Source organism: Phoca vitulina, unplaced genomic scaffold (genome assembly GCF_004348235.1).
Source record: "Phoca vitulina isolate PV1807 unplaced genomic scaffold, GSC_HSeal_1.0 scaffold40, whole genome shotgun sequence".
Taxonomy (NCBI): Eukaryota; Metazoa; Chordata; class Mammalia; order Carnivora; family Phocidae; genus Phoca; species Phoca vitulina.
This window is the reverse complement of record NW_022589743.1, coordinates 6,477-23,575: the sequence shown is the minus strand read 5'-3', so window position 1 is coordinate 23,575 and position 17,099 is coordinate 6,477. Positions and strand designations below refer to the sequence as shown.

Sequence of the window (17,099 nt, the reverse complement as noted above, 5' to 3'; positions counted from 1 at the left end):
TTTCCTGACTTGTTAATTTTAGCCATTCTGACTGGTGTGAGGTGGTATCTCATTGAGGTTTTGATTTGGATTTCCTTGATGCCGAGCGATATTGAACACTTTTTCATGTGTCTGTTGGCCATTTGGATGTCTTTGGAAAAATGTCTGGAACATATAAGGAATTCTTATCACTCAATAATAAGCAACCCAACAAAAATGGGCAAAAGATTTGAATAGACCTTCATCAAAGCAAATATACAGATGGAAAGTCAACCCATGAAAAGATGTTTAACATCATTAATCATTAGGAAAATTCACATTAAAACCCCAATGAGATAATACCATACACACTCTAGAATGGTTGACATTAACAAGCTTGACCTTACAGTGTTGGTGATAACATGAAGCCATTGGAACTTTCATACAAGGAAGGAACATAAAATGGCACAATCACTTTGTAAAACAGACAGTTTTTATTTTAAAGAGTTAAAGACACCTACTATATGACTTAGCCATTCCACCCCAAAGTATTTCCCCAAGAGAAATAAAATCATATGAACGAAGGGGGGAAAAAAGAGAGAAACCAAAAAACAGACTCTTAACTATAGAGAACAGGTAGTTACCAGAGAGGAGGTGGATAGGTGGATGGGCGAAATAAGTGAAGGGGATTAAGAGTACACTTACCTTGGGCGCCTGGGTGGCTCGGTCTTTGAGCGTCTGCCTTTGGCTCAGGTCATGATCCCAGCGTCCTGGGATTGAGCTCCACATCGGGCTCCCTGCTCTGTGGGAAGCCTGCTTCTCCCTCTCCCACTCCCCCTGCTTGTGTTCCCTCTCTCGCTGTGTCTTTCTCTGTCAAATAAATAAAATCTTAAAAAAAAAAAAGTGCACTTACATTGAGGAGCACTGAATAATATATGGAATTGCTGAATCACTATATTGTATACCTGAAACTACTATAACACTGTATGTTAACTACACTGGAATTAAAATTTAAAAAATAAAGCTAAAATGATATGTCCATATAAAGACTTGTTCACAAATGTTCATGGAGATTTTATTTGTAATATAAAAAAATCTGGGAAACAACCCAAGTGTCCACCAACAGGTGAATAAACAAATGTCATGTCTCCATACTATGAAAGACTTCTCAGTCATAAAAAGAGGTGCACTAGTGTTCACTTAAGCACCACATATACTAAAGTTGGAACAATACAGAGAAGATTAGCATGGCCCTTGCACAACGATGACACACAAATTCGTGAAGCATTCCATATTCCTCAGAGGGCACGTACACACAGGTGCACAGGAGAGAGCTGGAGACAGAGAATGGTTAAAGTAAAACATAAACTTGGAAAATACAGAAAAATAAACAGAAAAAAAAGAACTAGTGATGCACATGACAACATGAATTTCAATATAATTATACTGAGTGAAAAGCCAGGCAAGACAGTGTACGCAATGGTAGGATTCCATTAAATTCTAGAAAATCGACACAAATTTATAGTGACAGTGGATTGGTAGTTCCCTGGGGGAGGGGATGGGAAAGAATTACAAAGGGGGTGATAGATGTTCATTACCTTGATGGTGGTGTTGATTTCATCAGTATATATCAAAACATCAAATTATGTACTTTAAGTGCAATTTTTGTATGTCAATTGTACCTTAATAAAGCTGAGAAGAAAAGAAAAAATAATGGGAGTATCAGTCATAATTTTTTTTAAAGTTGACTCAGAGAAGGTAGAGGAGATAGAGTGGAGAAGACAGGATAACAGCTAAATTATTGGAATATACCTTGTTCTGTAGGTTTGACTTTGGACTCATGTCAATATTTTACATGGTTATAAAACAAAATAAAAAAATTTTAAATCTCAAAATCATTAAAACAACAATAATAACAAAAGAACCTAACTGTATGCATAAAAAGCAACTATTCCCAGATCAAAAATATGTAAAACAACTGAAAAACAGTCTTAAGTTTGTTTTCAGTAACTGTATTGTTGTTAGTATTGGTAATGTTATCCTGACATTATAGAATAAAGAAAATGGAACTTTAGAATAAAGTTGGACAAACATTATAGAAAAAAGAAAATGAGTATAAATACATTGTTGTCACTGAGACATTTTTGGCAGAGGAGAAATGAGATTTATAAGATATATGAGGTTAAATAAAAGCCCTGTAGTTCTCACTAGAAACTCATGACATGGTTTACCACTTAAATACCTATTTTCTACTTGTGAATGCTGAAAAAGCTAGAAGAAAGTGATTAGTAGTAGTGAACATCTGCATATTTCAAATTGTGGTCTCAAATACTGTTTCCTCCTGAAAGGAACTGGGGCTCCTCAGAGAAATGGCTGATTAGAAGTCTAGGGAAGGAAGTGTATAAACGAGTCTGCAATATCCTGTTATATGAAAAAGCAAGGAATTTTCAGAGTGCTAGATTCATGTCGGAAGGTCTTGGAGGCCAACTTGAAGTTGCTTATTTGAACATCAGTAGAGGGATATGAACTGGAATGGATTGATTTACCATCAAGTATATTGAAATCCATGAGTTCATATTAATGCAAAATTTAAAAAAACAACAAACTCTTTCATCATCCTTGGGGGATGCAAACTGGTAAATAAAGGGAAAGAATCAAACATTTATTTTGCCTTTCCTGTACATACTATTCCCCTGGATTACTAAATGTTGATGAGGTGAAGTTTCTCTTTATGGAATTATCCCAGCTAATAAATAGCAGGGAGTGGAATAATAGAATTGCAATATCATGATTTTGCTATGCCTAAATGAAATAATGGTCCTAGGAGATGATCATCAACAGCTGATAACATCAAAAAAGGGAGACAACTGGACAATATAGGCCTCCTGATGAAAAAGCACACCACTATCTCTGAAGCAGTCTTTGGGTCCTACAGATCTTTTGGGATATAGTCTCCCATTAACAGGTTCAGCCATTCTCTGGGTTAGTTGTGTATCTTAACCGTAGTTATTGGTCTGTGACAAAGGGAGGTGGGAGAAGGTAGTGAGAGGGGCTTGTGTTGTCTGTTTTTCAAGACTGAAGCTTCTGCATCATCTTCACGAATGGAGGTGGCACTAAATGTCAGCAAAGAAATCAGATCACTTCTGCAAGCCCAGAGGGTTCAGGGAAATTTGGGGGCTCAAGACCTTCAAGTGCATCAATCCAGATGTCTCCATCTCATATCTCAGGGTTCCCTTCTCTACCTTGGCATGGCAGAACTACCTAGGCTGAATGAACAACCACCTCTGGAGCTCTGCTCCTCCTCTGATGAAGTCCTAGCCTTGGTCCTCAGCTTTATTTACCCTTTATGAGAGTCAATTTCTATGCTGCCAGTGAAACCTCTGACTTTTACATTTGTCCTTTAATCTCTGATTTATCACTCTCAGCCTTTCATTGTTTTCCCAAATCATCAATTGCTCCCAGGTACATTCAGTTTCATTTTCCTTATAATTACTATTAACTGCTTTCACAGATATATAATATGGAAAAGATGTCCCAGGGAGCATTAATTGCTTACAGGTTTTCCAAAAAAGTTTTTCTCAGATTTTTATCCATGAATTCCCAAGAATATCTGTTTTATCTAAGAACTTAAAACTGCCAGTGAAACTGAAGCTGTGACTAATGTGGGCTCTCCCTCTTTTGTAAAATTGACAAAGCCATATTGTCTGTGCTACACATGTAGGTAAAATATAGTTGTCCAGACTGTACAGAAAATCTTTTTTTAAATTTATTTTTTATTTTATTTTTTAATTTAAATTCAATTAGTTAACATATAATGTATTATTGGTTTCAGAGGTAGAGGTCAGTGACTCATCAGTCTTCTATATTACCCAGTGACTGCATTGAAAATCTTATAGAAGAGTACCATCACACTGAATTTTCATACAAGAAAATGGTGGTTTATTTTGGCATAGAGTTTATAACATAGGAAAATTTGGGGAATAAGGATTATAAAAGAGGATCCACTGGACAAGAGAGAGACTATAAAAATCTGTAATGTAGAAATACTGAAATCAAACTTCAACTCCTTGAGCTTGATGAGCTGGTGCCTCAAAATTAAGGAAAATTTGGGAGAATTGGTCAATACAACATTGTAGTTGGTATGTTGTAAGAAAATTCACACTTGGATGAAAGGGAGAGGTGCAGAAGTAGAATTTGGACTGAGGCCAGAATGTGCTCACAGAGTCAGTGGGACTGTGATGGGCTCATTGGAATCATGAGATGCAACTCAGTTGAGCAACATTAACCCCACTTCCTGTGTCCTAATGGTTGGCACAAAAAGAGTCTATATCTGAGGGGCAGAGGTAAATGGAGATGGTGGTCACAGGGCAGGGGGCTCAGCAGCAAGAGGAGGCACAGCACACGGGACGGGGGCAGGTGGAGATGACACAGGTGGGGCGATAGCAAGTGGTGTGGCAGGAGACGCGGCCACAGACTGGGCGCAGGCAGCAGGAGGGGCAGCAGCAGGAGGGGCGGCAGCAGCTGGAGCCACAGCAGCTGGAGCCACAGCAGGAGGGGCGGCAGCAGTTAGAGATGCAGCAGCTGGGCCTGCAGCAGCTGGAGCCACAGCAGCTGGAACCACAGCAGGAGGGGCGGCAGCAGGTGGTCTGGCAGCAGGTGGGGCGGCAGCAGCTAGGGATGCAGCAACTGGGCCTGCAGCAGCTGGAGCCACAGCAGGAGGGGCGGCAGCAGCTAGAAATGCAGCAGCTGGGCCGGCAGCAGCTGGACACACAGCAGCTGGGGCGGCAGCAGGTGGTCCTGCAGCAGGTGGTCTGGCAGCAGCTGGGGTGGCAGCAGGTCTCCTGGCCACAGCTCTGGTCAGAGCATATGGAGCCACAACAGGAGTCGACCATGGTGTCAGTGGAAGGAGTGGGGTTCCACAAGTGGGTATAAGTGGGTTTCCACGTGGTTTCTTGAATTTGAATGTCTCCTTTCCTCTGTCCCCTTTTATACTCTGCTGAGTAGCTGATGTTACCGTGAGGAACACTCTTGTTGTTATTCCTGCCAGGAAACAATTAGTGTTACTAAGTCAATAATTATGTTTATCAGGTTAAATATGCCAGTATCTAAGAAAAACATCATTTCCCTTTTTCTTCAGCGTGTGATTCATTGAACCACTTTCCCATTTTTTTTCTGTCTAATGTATCTTGTAAGTTGGAGCTGTCATATGATATTCTATTACTGACTTTTTCTGTGTGTCCCATTTTTGTGTATGACTCCAATGATCATATTTTATTTTATTTTAATTCCAGTATAGTTAACATACAGTGTTACATTAGTTTCTGGTGTATGATATAGTGATTCAACAATTCTATACATCACCCAGTGCTCATCACAACAAGTGCACTCCTTAATCCCCATCACCTATTTCACCCAGTGATGAGTCTTTCCTCCTATTTCCTTATCAGCACTCCACCTGACAGTAGCATGCATTTTTCCACTTTGACCAGAGAGAGAGAGAGAGAGAGAGAGAGGATTGTCATTGTGATAACCATCCTCAAAATATGATTATGGATTTCATTCTTTATTTTCCATGATCATATTTTGAGGATGGCTATTACAGTGCCACGTCTCTCTCCCTCACCCTTTCTTTCCTTTTCTTTCTCTCTTTCTCTCTTTCTTTCTCAATGTGGGAAAATGCATGCTACTGTCAGGTGGAGTGCTGATAAGGAAATAGGAAAGATTCATCACTGGGATTACTTGGATGGGGAGGACTGGACTGTGTTTCCTGGATGATTGGAGAGTCAGAGGGTCACAAACGGCGTTCTAAACTCATTGTAATGACTCTACGTCAAGATGTAGCTTTGACTCATTCCTTTTTGATGAAAGAACCATTTTCAGAAATGAACTTTTTCCTTCAGGAATCTTTTCCACATATAGTATGCCAAAGTTGAGCAAGTTTGATCTTTCTTTTGATTGGCCAACTTATGTAATAGATTCTGCATTATATAGAAGGTTTTATTTAAAGCATCTTTTTCTTGTGCTCTTTCCATAATTCAAATTCAAGTCCTTCTGCTTAAAGAAGATGTAGACAGATAAGCCTTGCTGTTTGTATAGGCACTTAACTCTGGTATATTGAAAGGCAAGATTTTGGCAAATATTCAAAGCATCAAAGAATTAGTGTCCAAAACAAGCATTATGTATTTAAGGCTCATGTACTTACAGTGAAAAATGAGATACTACAGATACTGTTTGTGCTTGCCATGTGCCAGTTAGTCTGCTGAATGCTTTGTAATTTTTGTGTTGATTTTTCTTCTTAAAGAACCCATGAGGTACTCATTATTCTCTAAGAGTTCACATAGAGGAGTGTTAGGTTGCTAATCCTATGAAGTGTATCCCTTTGATTGTGCTGTTACATCTCCTTAGAGCCTTAGAAAGTTCATTCTCCCACATCAACTCAGCAATTCCTTATTCTCTCTTTAAGTTCCAGCCCAGAGGGCTCCCTCCTCCCTTTTGTTTTCCTTGACATTTCTTCTTCTTCTTCTTCTTTTTTTTTTTAAACCTCATCTGCTCCTCCTCATCTGTGTTGATATCACATTGTGGAACACTCAAACTTCTCACATCTACTGTAACCTGAATGTGATTATCTGTCTCCAGCTGGATAGAGACACCTGAGGTGAACGCTTGAACCTTATAGTATTTTCATCATGCATGGAACAGAGCACGTCATCAGTGAGTTTTTAAAAAAATACTTTCTAGGAATCACTTTTTAAATTTAAATGTTGTTTTGCAATTACATACTTAACCTCCCAAAATAAATTCTACAAAGTGAGGCATGTTTAAGGAAGTCTTGCTATTTCTATTCCTTCCCTCCCCCACAGAGAATCATTTTTATAATGTAAGGTTTTCCCTCCCACTGCTATTTTAAATATAAGTGTGTTTGCATTTGCATAGTTGTATCTCCTTTGTTTCTTAGGTAAATGGTTGTACACTAGATACACTTTACTCCAATTTGCTTTGCTTCACCTAACAATTTATCCCAGAGTTATGTTATTTCACAGTAGTATAGTTCAGATATTCATTTCATTTTTAGCCACAAAATGTCCTATTCTGTTGCCGTAATATGATTTATTTAGCTAGCACCCTATTGATGGACATTTGGGTTGTGTTCAGGCTTTCACTATTAAAAATAATACCGTGCACTTGAAAAGAAGTATCTTTTTTAACTTGGGGGTTGTGAATTTGATCCATATCTGCAAGATCTACCTTATTAATTATGTGTAGTTATTTTGTATTCTTATTAATTTTTCTTCACATGTTCTTTCTTTAAGTACACAGTATTTTAGTCTTTGATTTTGGCTTGTGTCTTTTTATTCTTGCATCACCGTTTGTTTCTGAAGTTTAACTTTGTAGTTATATTTTCACTGTAGCCTTTACTATAATAAAGTATCCCACTTTGTGTCCTGTAATGCTTTTTGGTAAAAACCTAACTTGTTTGGTATAAAAATTGTGACTTCTGCTTTATTTTATTTGCATTTTCTATGATATGTCTTTAGACTTTTACTTTTAACCTTCTGAAACCTGTTGTTTTAGTTGTATCTCTTGTACACAGCAGTGTTGGGTTTTTATTTTTTAGCCAATCTGAAAATCTTTTTCTTTTTACAGGTGAGTTGAGCCTATTACATGTATTGGTATGGTCAATTGATCAATATGTTTGACTTTAGTTATGTAATTTTTATTATATATGTAGTTTGTTACATGTGTATCATAATGAAGTGACATATAATATATAATGAATAGTGTCATACAACATGTAGTGAGTTATGCATATGTAATAGATATGTTAAATACCTACATCTCTACCTCTATTTCTCTGTCTTTACCTCTAATCCTCATTGCTTTATTCTCTCTCTTTCTCAGTATGTCTTTGATATTTAGCAAGGTTTGTATTTTATACTAACAGTTACCTTTAAAAAAACATTTGTATATAATACTCTACGAGACTGATTTTCTGGCTGCTGTCACTTGATTCTCTATTTTAAGGAATATTGAAATGACTTAGTTACTTCTTCATCCCCCACTGCTTCAGCATTAGATCTGTTACTACCTAGGCAATTAGCAACATTTTTCTACTTTATGTATTCTCGTTCCTTTTCCTCTGTTTTTTTTTTGTTTTTAAATTGCACTATATCTACGTGGTCAGTCTTTGGCCATCAGATATCATACTGCCTCTTGCCTGTTCATCATTCATTCTTAGTTCTACAGATAAGAAGTATGTATTTCTCATATATATTCAGCCCATAATATATTTATATATCACCCTCTGCTAGTCTTCATGTAGATGTCCCTCCAATATCTTCAGTCATCTTGTTTGTTTAAAGCTCATTCACTAACAAATGCCTTAGGGTAGGCCCACAGGGAGAATATTCCCTGAGGTCTCTCATGTTCACAGTAGTTTATTTGTGGCATGGAGTTTGGTTTGGCTGGATATAAATCCTGGGATCACATTTTCTTTCCTTGAATGTCTTAAGAATGTTACTTTATTATCTTCTGACATGAAGTGTTGCCATCAAAATGTGTGAACACTATCCTGTTTCTTTTTCCTTTTAACTGACATGGATATTTTGCCTAGATACTCAAATGATTTTTTTCTTTAAAATCCAGTAGTTTTATATCATCATAATATAATGTAATGTAGTATTATATGTTATACATTTATTGTTATTATGCCTCAGTTTTTACCACCATGGGCTGATTTATCCAGGTATATACAACTATTCCTTTATTTGAATTATAGTTCTTAGTATGTTTCATTGCTTTGTTTCTCCCTTTGGGATATCTATTACATATATTCTCTACCTATTTTCTAGGTCACTTTTCCCTTTGTTTCATTTTTCAAGATTGCTTTAGAAATTCTAGGTTCTTTGCTTCTAAGCATCTACTAAAAAGTCTTCTGAGATTTTTGATTGGGATTACATTGAATCTTTAGATAGACTGCAGGAGAATTGACATTTTAACACTAAACCTCCTTCCAATCCAGGGACGTGGCATACATCTCCATTTATCTAGACCTTCTCTAATTTCTCTTTGTAAAATTTTGCAGCTGTGGGGGCAGAGCTCTTCCATGTTTTTGTTGCCTTTTTCCCTATGTTTTTGATGCTTTTGAAAACAGAATTGCTCTTAATTTAATTTAATTAAATAATTGTTGATAGTATATAAAATACAATTAAGAAATAAAATAAAATTAATTTATAATGATATAAATCTCACGTCCTTGTCAAATTCACTTACTAGTTTCAGGAGTTGTAGTGTGGGAGCCCCACCTTCTGTTAGTTCTCACCCCAAGTGAGTAATTGATGATTTAGCTCCATTCTGTTCCTCATCAGTGAAGGTGTCCCCTACCTCCCTCTCCTAACTTGGCGACCTTATGGTGGCTCTAGGGTTGAAGGGTGGGGTACGTCATTAGTAAAACTGTCCTTTTGGCAACAATGTCGCCATGTGTATCACAGATACTTTCATCTAAAGAGGGGTTTCAAAGCTCAGTCTTATTCATACAAGTAAAAGCACAGAGAAAAAATATTGTGTAGAAACCTGAGTGGACAAATGTATAGAAAAACATTTAAAAGTAAATAAACTCTACTAGAATATCTGCTCCATTACTATAGAGAGCTTTCTGTGTGTTGGTCTCTGCTGCTACTCTAGTACCTTTAACAGTGCCTCCCGTGTAATAAATGTTCAATAAATATCATTTGGATGAATGAATGAAGAAACTGGCATTTGGGAGGGTCAGTGAAAGCAGACCCACTTTTCAGTGAAAACAATGGGTCCCCGTTTTCCCATGGAAGCAATTGACAGGAACTCAGGAATACCCTCTTATGTGGTCATGCAGTCTACAGTTTATCCCAGTTTCCACCAAACACATCATCTTATCAAGGGCATGCTTTACTCATCTAGGCTATCTCCCTGTCCCTTGAATGCTTGAGGATCTGAAACTCTCTATCAACAGAAAAAAATGAGACCTGACTGAGGCCCTGTTGCAAATAGAGTCGGAATCGGTGCACATTTGATTTGCTGCGTGGATGACATCAGTGCCATTGAGTACAAGCCTGAATACAAACCTGTAGACTGTGCTGAACAATACATTGCATAACTGTGGTGGCTGGTGTGATGCATGAAACATGTATTGTGTTCTTTTTGCTTTTATATACCTACAGTCTTCCAAACGTCTACTTTTCACTCTTTTGTTTTTTTTCCTAGGGCAGGTTCATAGTGTTAGGTGATTTGCCCATGAAATAAGGAGGCACATAGGAAAGAATCAGGCAGTGAATACTGGAACCTGACTATTATTGAGAAGTGACAAGACCATGTGTGTATCCTGCAGGTGTAGGTCAAATACACTTGCCTACCAGCTGAAGACAAAATCTTAATGGAGCAACAATCACACTGAATTGTTAATGCAGGGAAGTAACTTTATTTTGGTACAAAAATATATCAGGTTACAGAAAAAGCCTATAAAAGGGAAGTTAGGAGAATGATTTCACCAATTGTCAGGTCGAAGGGTAAAATCTGTTACTGTATAAGTGCTCCGTGTCATATCCATCTTCTTCAACAGCATGATTGGTTTCCTCAGTGGAATTAAGGCCCAATTCCATTGAGCAACATCATTTCCACTCCATGTGTTCTAAAAGGAGGGTCTACAAATGTGGGGCAGAGGTAAACAGAGACAGTGGTCACAGGGCAGGGGGCTCAGCAGCAAGAGGAGGCACAGCACATGGGACGGGGGCAGGTGGAGATGACACAGGTGGGGCGATAGCAAGTGGTGTGGCAGGAGACCCGGCCACAGACTGGGCGCAGGCAGCAGGAGGGGCAGCAGCAGGAGGGGCGGCAGCAGCTGGAGCCACAGCAGCTGGAGTCACAGCAGGAGGGGCGGCAGCAGCTAGAGATGCAGCAGGAGGGGCGACAGCAGCTGGAACCGCAGCAGGAGGGGCGGCAGCAGGAGGGGCGGCAACAGCTGGAGCCACAGCAGCTGGAGCCACAGCAGGAGGGGCGGCAGCAGCTGGAACCACAGCAGGAGGGGCGGTAGCAGCTGGACACACAGCAGCTGGGGCGGCAGCAGGTGGTCTGGCAGCAGGTGGGCCGGCAGCAGCTGGACACACAGCAGCTGGGGCGGCAGCAGGTGGCCCTGCAGCAGGTGGTCTGGCAGCAGCTGGGGTGGCAGCAGGTCTCCTGGCCACAGCCCTGGTCAGAGCAGATGGAGCCACAACAGGAGTCGACCATGGTGTCAGAGGGTGGAGGTTCTGATATTAGTAAGAGAGTGAGCTTAGTGAATTTGAAAATCCCTCTGCTGCTTGTCCTCTTTTATACTCTGCTGAAGCTGCTATGTTCTTGTCCTGGACAATTTCCTAGTTTTCTTTTCCTAAAGAAATATTAGTCATTAAATTAGATCACTGTGTTTTTCTGGTTAAATATTTTCAAATGAAGAAAAATAAGATTTCCTTTTCCTGGTGTGTTAAGATTTCCAATCTGGTCATTCTCAAAATTGTCTTTTCTATTTTCTTGTTTGTCAAAAGGGCCTATCACATGGGTTCAGTCACTGATGTTTACCTATGATCTGTGTATCACTCCATGATATTGTTTGGACAAATTATTCACATGATGCCAAGGTCTCTTTTGATGTCAAAAGAGAGGTAGAATTATAGTAGGGAATAGAAAAAAGTTCATCTTTATGAGTTACCTGTGTGCTATGAGGAAGACAGACCCTATCTGTGAGTCACAAATACTCATTAGAGAATAGACTCTGGCTGTTTCAAAGTATGTGCTAAGTATTACTTCCTGTGTTCAATTTGAAACCGTTAGCAACAACTCATTGTTTGTAAATTTTTTTTTTTTTTTTTTTTTTAATTTGACTGGGAGAAAGACAGCCAGAGAGGGAACACAAGCAGGGGGAGTGGGAGAGGGAGAAGCAGGCTTCCCGAGGAGCAGGGAGCCTGATGCGGGGCTCGATCCCAGGACCCTGGGATCATGACCTGAGCCGAAGGCAGACGCTTAACGACTGAGCCACCCAGGTGCCCCTCATTGTTTGTAAATATTAAAAGGTATTTATTTGGGGCCTCTTTGAAGGGATTCTCACTGGTCCAGTATGGAACAACTTGAACAGCAAAATGAATAGTGGTAGTAATGGATTTTAACCCATTAAAAAAAAGAACTCATGAGTCCATATTGAGACTAATTAAAGAAATGAAAAAGATGAGAAAGTTATCCATGGTAGTAGAATGTCAACTAATAAATGTAGAAGGAAAAACTGAGTCACAAAATCACTGTTTACAACCCTCATAATAAAACTCGATTCAGGTAAATATCATCAATGGATGCTACAGCTAATAGGTGAAAGTTTGTTGAGGGACAGGATATTTGCACACCTTTAAAATATTTCCTCATCAGGGGGGCACCTGGGTGGTGGCTCAGTCGTTAAGCGTCTGCCTTCAGCTCAGGTCATGATCCTGGGGTCCTGGGATCGGGCTCCCTGCTCAGCGGGAAGCCTGCTTCTCTCTGTCCCTCTGCCACTCCCCCTGCTTGTGCTCTCTTTCTGTCTGTCTCTCTCTGACAAATAAATAAATAAAATCTTTTAAAAAATAAAATATTTCCTCATCAGTTATTTATTAATTTCTAAGGGAAAAATGCTAACTTTACTGTGGAGAAACTTGAGAAAAAAAACCTTAACCAGTGTTAGCATCATTAATAATAGGACCAACGGATATGTGTCTCCCTAAGTCACACACTGAAAGGACACATCACCTATGTAGTATTCCTGTCAAAATGCACCACCCAAATCAAATCATGAGGGATTCAGACAAATCCATACTAAGGAATATTCCACGTAATGATTTCTCTTTAAAAATGTCAGAATCACCAAATATAAAGACAAACCAAGGAAGTGTTTCAGATTTAAGGAGACTAAAGAGACACAATATCTAAATGCAATTCATGAATGTGGGTAAAAATTTCTCTATAGGATATTCTTGGTACAACTGGCAGCATGCAGATATTAAATGTGTATTAAGGGATAGTAATGTATCAACATTTAATTGATATGTGTACTCTGGTTATGCAAGAAAATGTCCTTACTCTTAGGATTTTAAGTTTATATATTTAAAGCTTTGTGTCTATATCATATCATATCTACCTACCTACCTACCTACCTATAGCTGTCTATTGGAAAGAAACAAAATGTGGCAAAATGTTGAATCTAGATGAAAGCTATATGGTATAAAGGGGGTCTTCATATTACTATTCTGTAAGTTTGACATTTTTTTCAAAGGTTAGGATTGAAAGAATCTTTTTCTTCAGTGTTAGTATATTAAGAGGGAGTAATTAGTATCTTTTGGGAGAAATACTAATATATAACAAATTTTACTTTATAGGAGCTTCTGTAATAACCTTTTTTAATATTTCTAACTAGTGCAATAAATCTTTCATTTTCTTGGGACCTTGGAAATATAGGACTCTTGGTAACATTGCTGATTGAATTGTACAAGCAAATAGAAATGCTTTAAAAGTATTTTAATTACATGGCTGAATTTGAAAAAAGAAAAGAAAAATTCTCATTTTCCAGAAATGAAAAGAGAACTCAAACTGTAAACAGTAGCTGATGTCCTAGGGCCTATGGAATTTGTTGGTATCTAGTTATAGGCTCTCAGAATCAGAGGTTGGTAGTTAATACCCAGGCAGGTACAAGAAATGGGACCTCAAGCTGTCACAATGCAGGATCCAAGAAGGGAGAACTCTTTATAGAGTTTGCATGTAACGTGGCACCTTGTAAGATGGAGACAAGAAAACCTTATCTGCCCACAAGGGATTTTACGTGGTAATCAAGGCTCCTGCGAGCATCTCAGCCACAGCAACACTAGCAAGCTTTCTAATTTATACTATATGCATACTGAAGGAATCTTTGAGATTTGTGCAAAGTGTTACAAAACAGTGAATGTCCTTGGAATCATCAGAAACAAAAGCAAAAGTCATAGCACACAGAAATAACTGTTATAAAAGAATATATAAGAATATATATAGAATATTAAAGAACTCAAAATAAGAAAGCACTAACCATGAGGAAAAGAAACCACACATAGGCTGAATGGGATGTCCACAGGGGAAAATGTTCTAAAATACTCAAGAGCATAATCCACCATGAATAGCATAGTAGATACAAGAAAAGAAAATATAACCTCAAGAATTGAGATAATTGAAAATTCTGAAGACTGTAAATAAATTGGAGTTCAAAGAGGCTCTTTAATCTTTGGCTTGATGTTTCCATCACTTTTGTTAAATTGTCTATCAGGTATCTCTTTGTTTATAGCTTCTTCCCTGTTGTCTTTTCCTGGGACTCAAGTTTATGTGTATGTTTGATCTTTCACTTTGTTCCATGTGTATCTCATGCTCTTGTCTGTATTTTTTTTTAAACTTTTTCCTCTTTGTATTTTAATGTGGATATTTTCTACTTCCAATGTGTTCTTTCTCTCTCCTGTCCAATCTGCTAAACCCCTTTATTGAGTTCTGAATTTCAGGATTTTTGAGTTTTTCAGTTCTAGGATTTTCACTAGACTTCTGTTTTCATTTTTGTTTTTACATATTCTGGTTCTCTGATGAAATTTGCCATTTCTCATCTATTACTTTAAACGTATTAATCATAGTTATTTTAAGGTTAGTTTTAATACTTTATATGGATCATCTTTGAATCTATTTCTACTGTCTTTTCCTTGGTCCTAGTAATTTGGACCTTTTTTCTCCCGGCATATCTGTTTTTAATTGAATACCAGACATTATATGTGAAAAACTAGAGAGGCTTGAGGTGATTTTATCTTCCACCTTAAAGGATTTAATTTTCTTCTTAGATTCTGGGACCCTTAATCCTGCCTGCATAGAATAATTCCCAGTGCTTAAAATCAATTGTTCTCTTAATTTTCTCCAGTTCTTATAGTTATCCTCATTGAGAGCTACTTCATCATTGCTGGATGTGGAATTCTGCCCTTTGACTTTTTTCAAGTTGCCACTCTCTTTTAGACGGTGTGCTCTATTACTCTCCTTTCCTCTGACTATTCCTTTCTAGTGCCTGTGCTTGCTTTTGTTCTTCCTTCAGCTTTCCCATAGTTCAGGTCATAGATGTCTACTCTGTAGATAACTTCCTGTGACCCAGGAAAACACCTGCAGGCCCGCAGCATTAAAACCCATTTTAGATTTGTAAGCCCCTCTCTCACATACTGTAGTTGGCAGCCTCTACGATGACTGCTGGTGATCCCTGCCTCCTGGTACTCATGTCCTTGTGTGATCCCCTCTCCTTGAGTGTGAGCTAGACATGGTGATTCATTTGGGAAATAATGGAATACAGCAGTACTGAGAATATGTCACTCTCAAGATTAGGTTATTATAAGCTTGTGGCTTCCATCTTGGGTTTTCTTGCTACTTTTCTCACTTTTTTAGATTACTTGCTCTGGAGGGAGCCAGCTGGCATGTTGCATGAACATCCCACATGGTGAGGAACTGAAGCCTCCTGCCAGCAGCCACGTGAGTGAGCTTGGAAGTGGATTTTTCTGCCCTCATACAAATGCAGCTCTGGTCAACAGACTTGCAGGCAATCTCAGAAGAGAGCCAGACTTGCCACTTCTGGATTGCTAACCCTCAGAAAGTATGTGAGATAATAAATGTTTGTTGTTTAAGCTGCCAAATTTTGGGATAACTTATACATATACCAGTTCCATGTGTGTGAAATTCTTCTGGATTTTCCATAAAGACAATCATATTATCTGCAAATAATGACAGGGTGTTTTTTTGTTGTTGTTGTTTTCTTTCCAATTCTTCCACTTACATTCTTTTTTTAAATTTTTCTTTATTGTGAAATAAAAAGTACTGATAGAGCCCCTCCCCCTCAAAAAAACCCAAAAAACAAAAAACAACCAAAAGTTTTTATGCTCAAGCCAACTGAAGGTGCAACTCATTCTCATCTACAATCTCAGATCTATTAGGAGTTCTGTGCCTTGAGTGGGGTTGAAAAATAATGTCCCTAGGCAAGTAAAATTAATTTATGGAGTTTAACACAATCATGAGTCAGTCCCACTGTATTACTTATTAGCTCTGCAACTGTCAGAGTATGCATTTATTACAAAGCTTGCTAAATGTTTCTCCTGCTTTCACTAGCATGAATTCATCAGAAATTTATTTGTACCTTTTTTAAAAAATTTTTTATTGTTATGTTAATCACCATACATTACATCATTAGTTTTTGATGTAGTGTTCCATGATTCATTGTTTGTGCATAACACCCAGTGGTCCATGCAAAACGTGCTCTGTTTAATACCCATCACCAGGCTAACCCATCCTCCCACCCCCCTTCCCTCTAGAACCCTCAGTTTGTTTTTCAGAGTCCATCGTCTCTCATGGTTCGTCTCCCCTTCCGATTTCCCCCCCCCTTCATTCTTCCCTTCCTGCTATCTTTTTTTTTTTCTTAACATATATTGCATTATTTGTTTCAGAAGTACACATCTGTGATTCAGCAGTCTTGCACAATTCACAGCACTCACCATAGCACATACCCTCCCCAGTGTCTATCACCCAGTCACCCCATCCCTCCCACCCCACCCCCCACTCCCGCAACCCTCAGTTTGTTTCCTGAGATTAAGAATTCCTCATATCAGTGAGGTCATATGATACATGTCTTTCTCTGTTTGACTTATTTCGCTCAGCATAATACCCTCCAGTTCCATCCACATCGTTGCAAATGGCAAGATCTCATTCCTTTTGATGGCTGCATAATATTCCATTTTATATATATACCACCTCTTCTTTATCCATTCATCTGTCGATGGACATCATGACTCTTTCCACAGTTTGGCTATTGTGGACATTGCTGCTATAAACATCGGGGTGCATGTACCCCTTTGGATCCCTACATTTGTATCTTTGGGGTAAATACCCAGTAGTGCAGTTGCTGGATCGTATGGTAGCTCTATTTTCAACTTTTTGAGGAACCTCCATACTGTTTTCCAGAGTGGTTGCACCAGCTTGCATTCCCACCAACAGTGTAGGAGGGTTCCCCTTTCTCCGCATCCCCGCCAACATCTGTCGTTTCCTGACTTGTTAATTTTAGCCATTCTGACTGGTGTGAGGTGGTA

At 38.7% G+C, this 17,099-nt stretch overlaps 2 protein-coding genes and 1 non-coding gene across 5 annotated transcripts in view; 1 reads left to right on the top strand and 2 right to left on the bottom strand.

The window, feature by feature from the left end:
• The window catches only part of LOC116647490 (keratin-associated protein 4-6-like), an 11,651-nt gene extending 6,801 nt beyond the window's left edge, over nt 1-4,850 (bottom strand). The window contains exons 1-2 of one of the 2 annotated variants that reach the window (XM_032428903.1): nt 4,577-4,850; nt 2,861-2,862 (exon numbers count right to left, since the gene is read on the bottom strand). In XM_032428903.1, the coding sequence (XP_032284794.1) occupies nt 2,861-2,862; nt 4,577-4,850 (276 nt within the window). Of the gene's footprint in view, nt 1-2,860; nt 2,863-4,433 lie in introns of both variants that reach the window. The other variant, XM_032428902.1, reaches the window with a different exon arrangement.
• LOC116647764 lies at nt 1,151-1,257 on the top strand. The gene has a single exon (XR_004302372.1). It is a non-coding gene; the product is annotated as a U6 spliceosomal RNA (small nuclear RNA).
• A 5,833-nt stretch (nt 4,851-10,683) lies between the features above and the next one.
• On the bottom strand, nt 10,684-11,214 carry LOC116647590 (keratin-associated protein 4-12-like). Of its 2 annotated transcripts, XM_032429082.1 has the most exons (2): nt 11,030-11,214; nt 10,684-10,948 (listed from the first exon to the last, which is right to left on the bottom strand). In XM_032429082.1, exons 1-2 carry the CDS (start codon nt 11,212-11,214, stop codon nt 10,684-10,686), a joined length of 450 nt encoding a protein of 149 aa, XP_032284973.1. The 2 variants fall into 2 exon arrangements, with proteins under 2 accessions (XP_032284973.1, XP_032284972.1); XM_032429081.1 differs by having other exon boundaries at nt 10,684-11,214.
• Nucleotides 11,215-17,099: the final 5,885 nt, after the last annotated feature.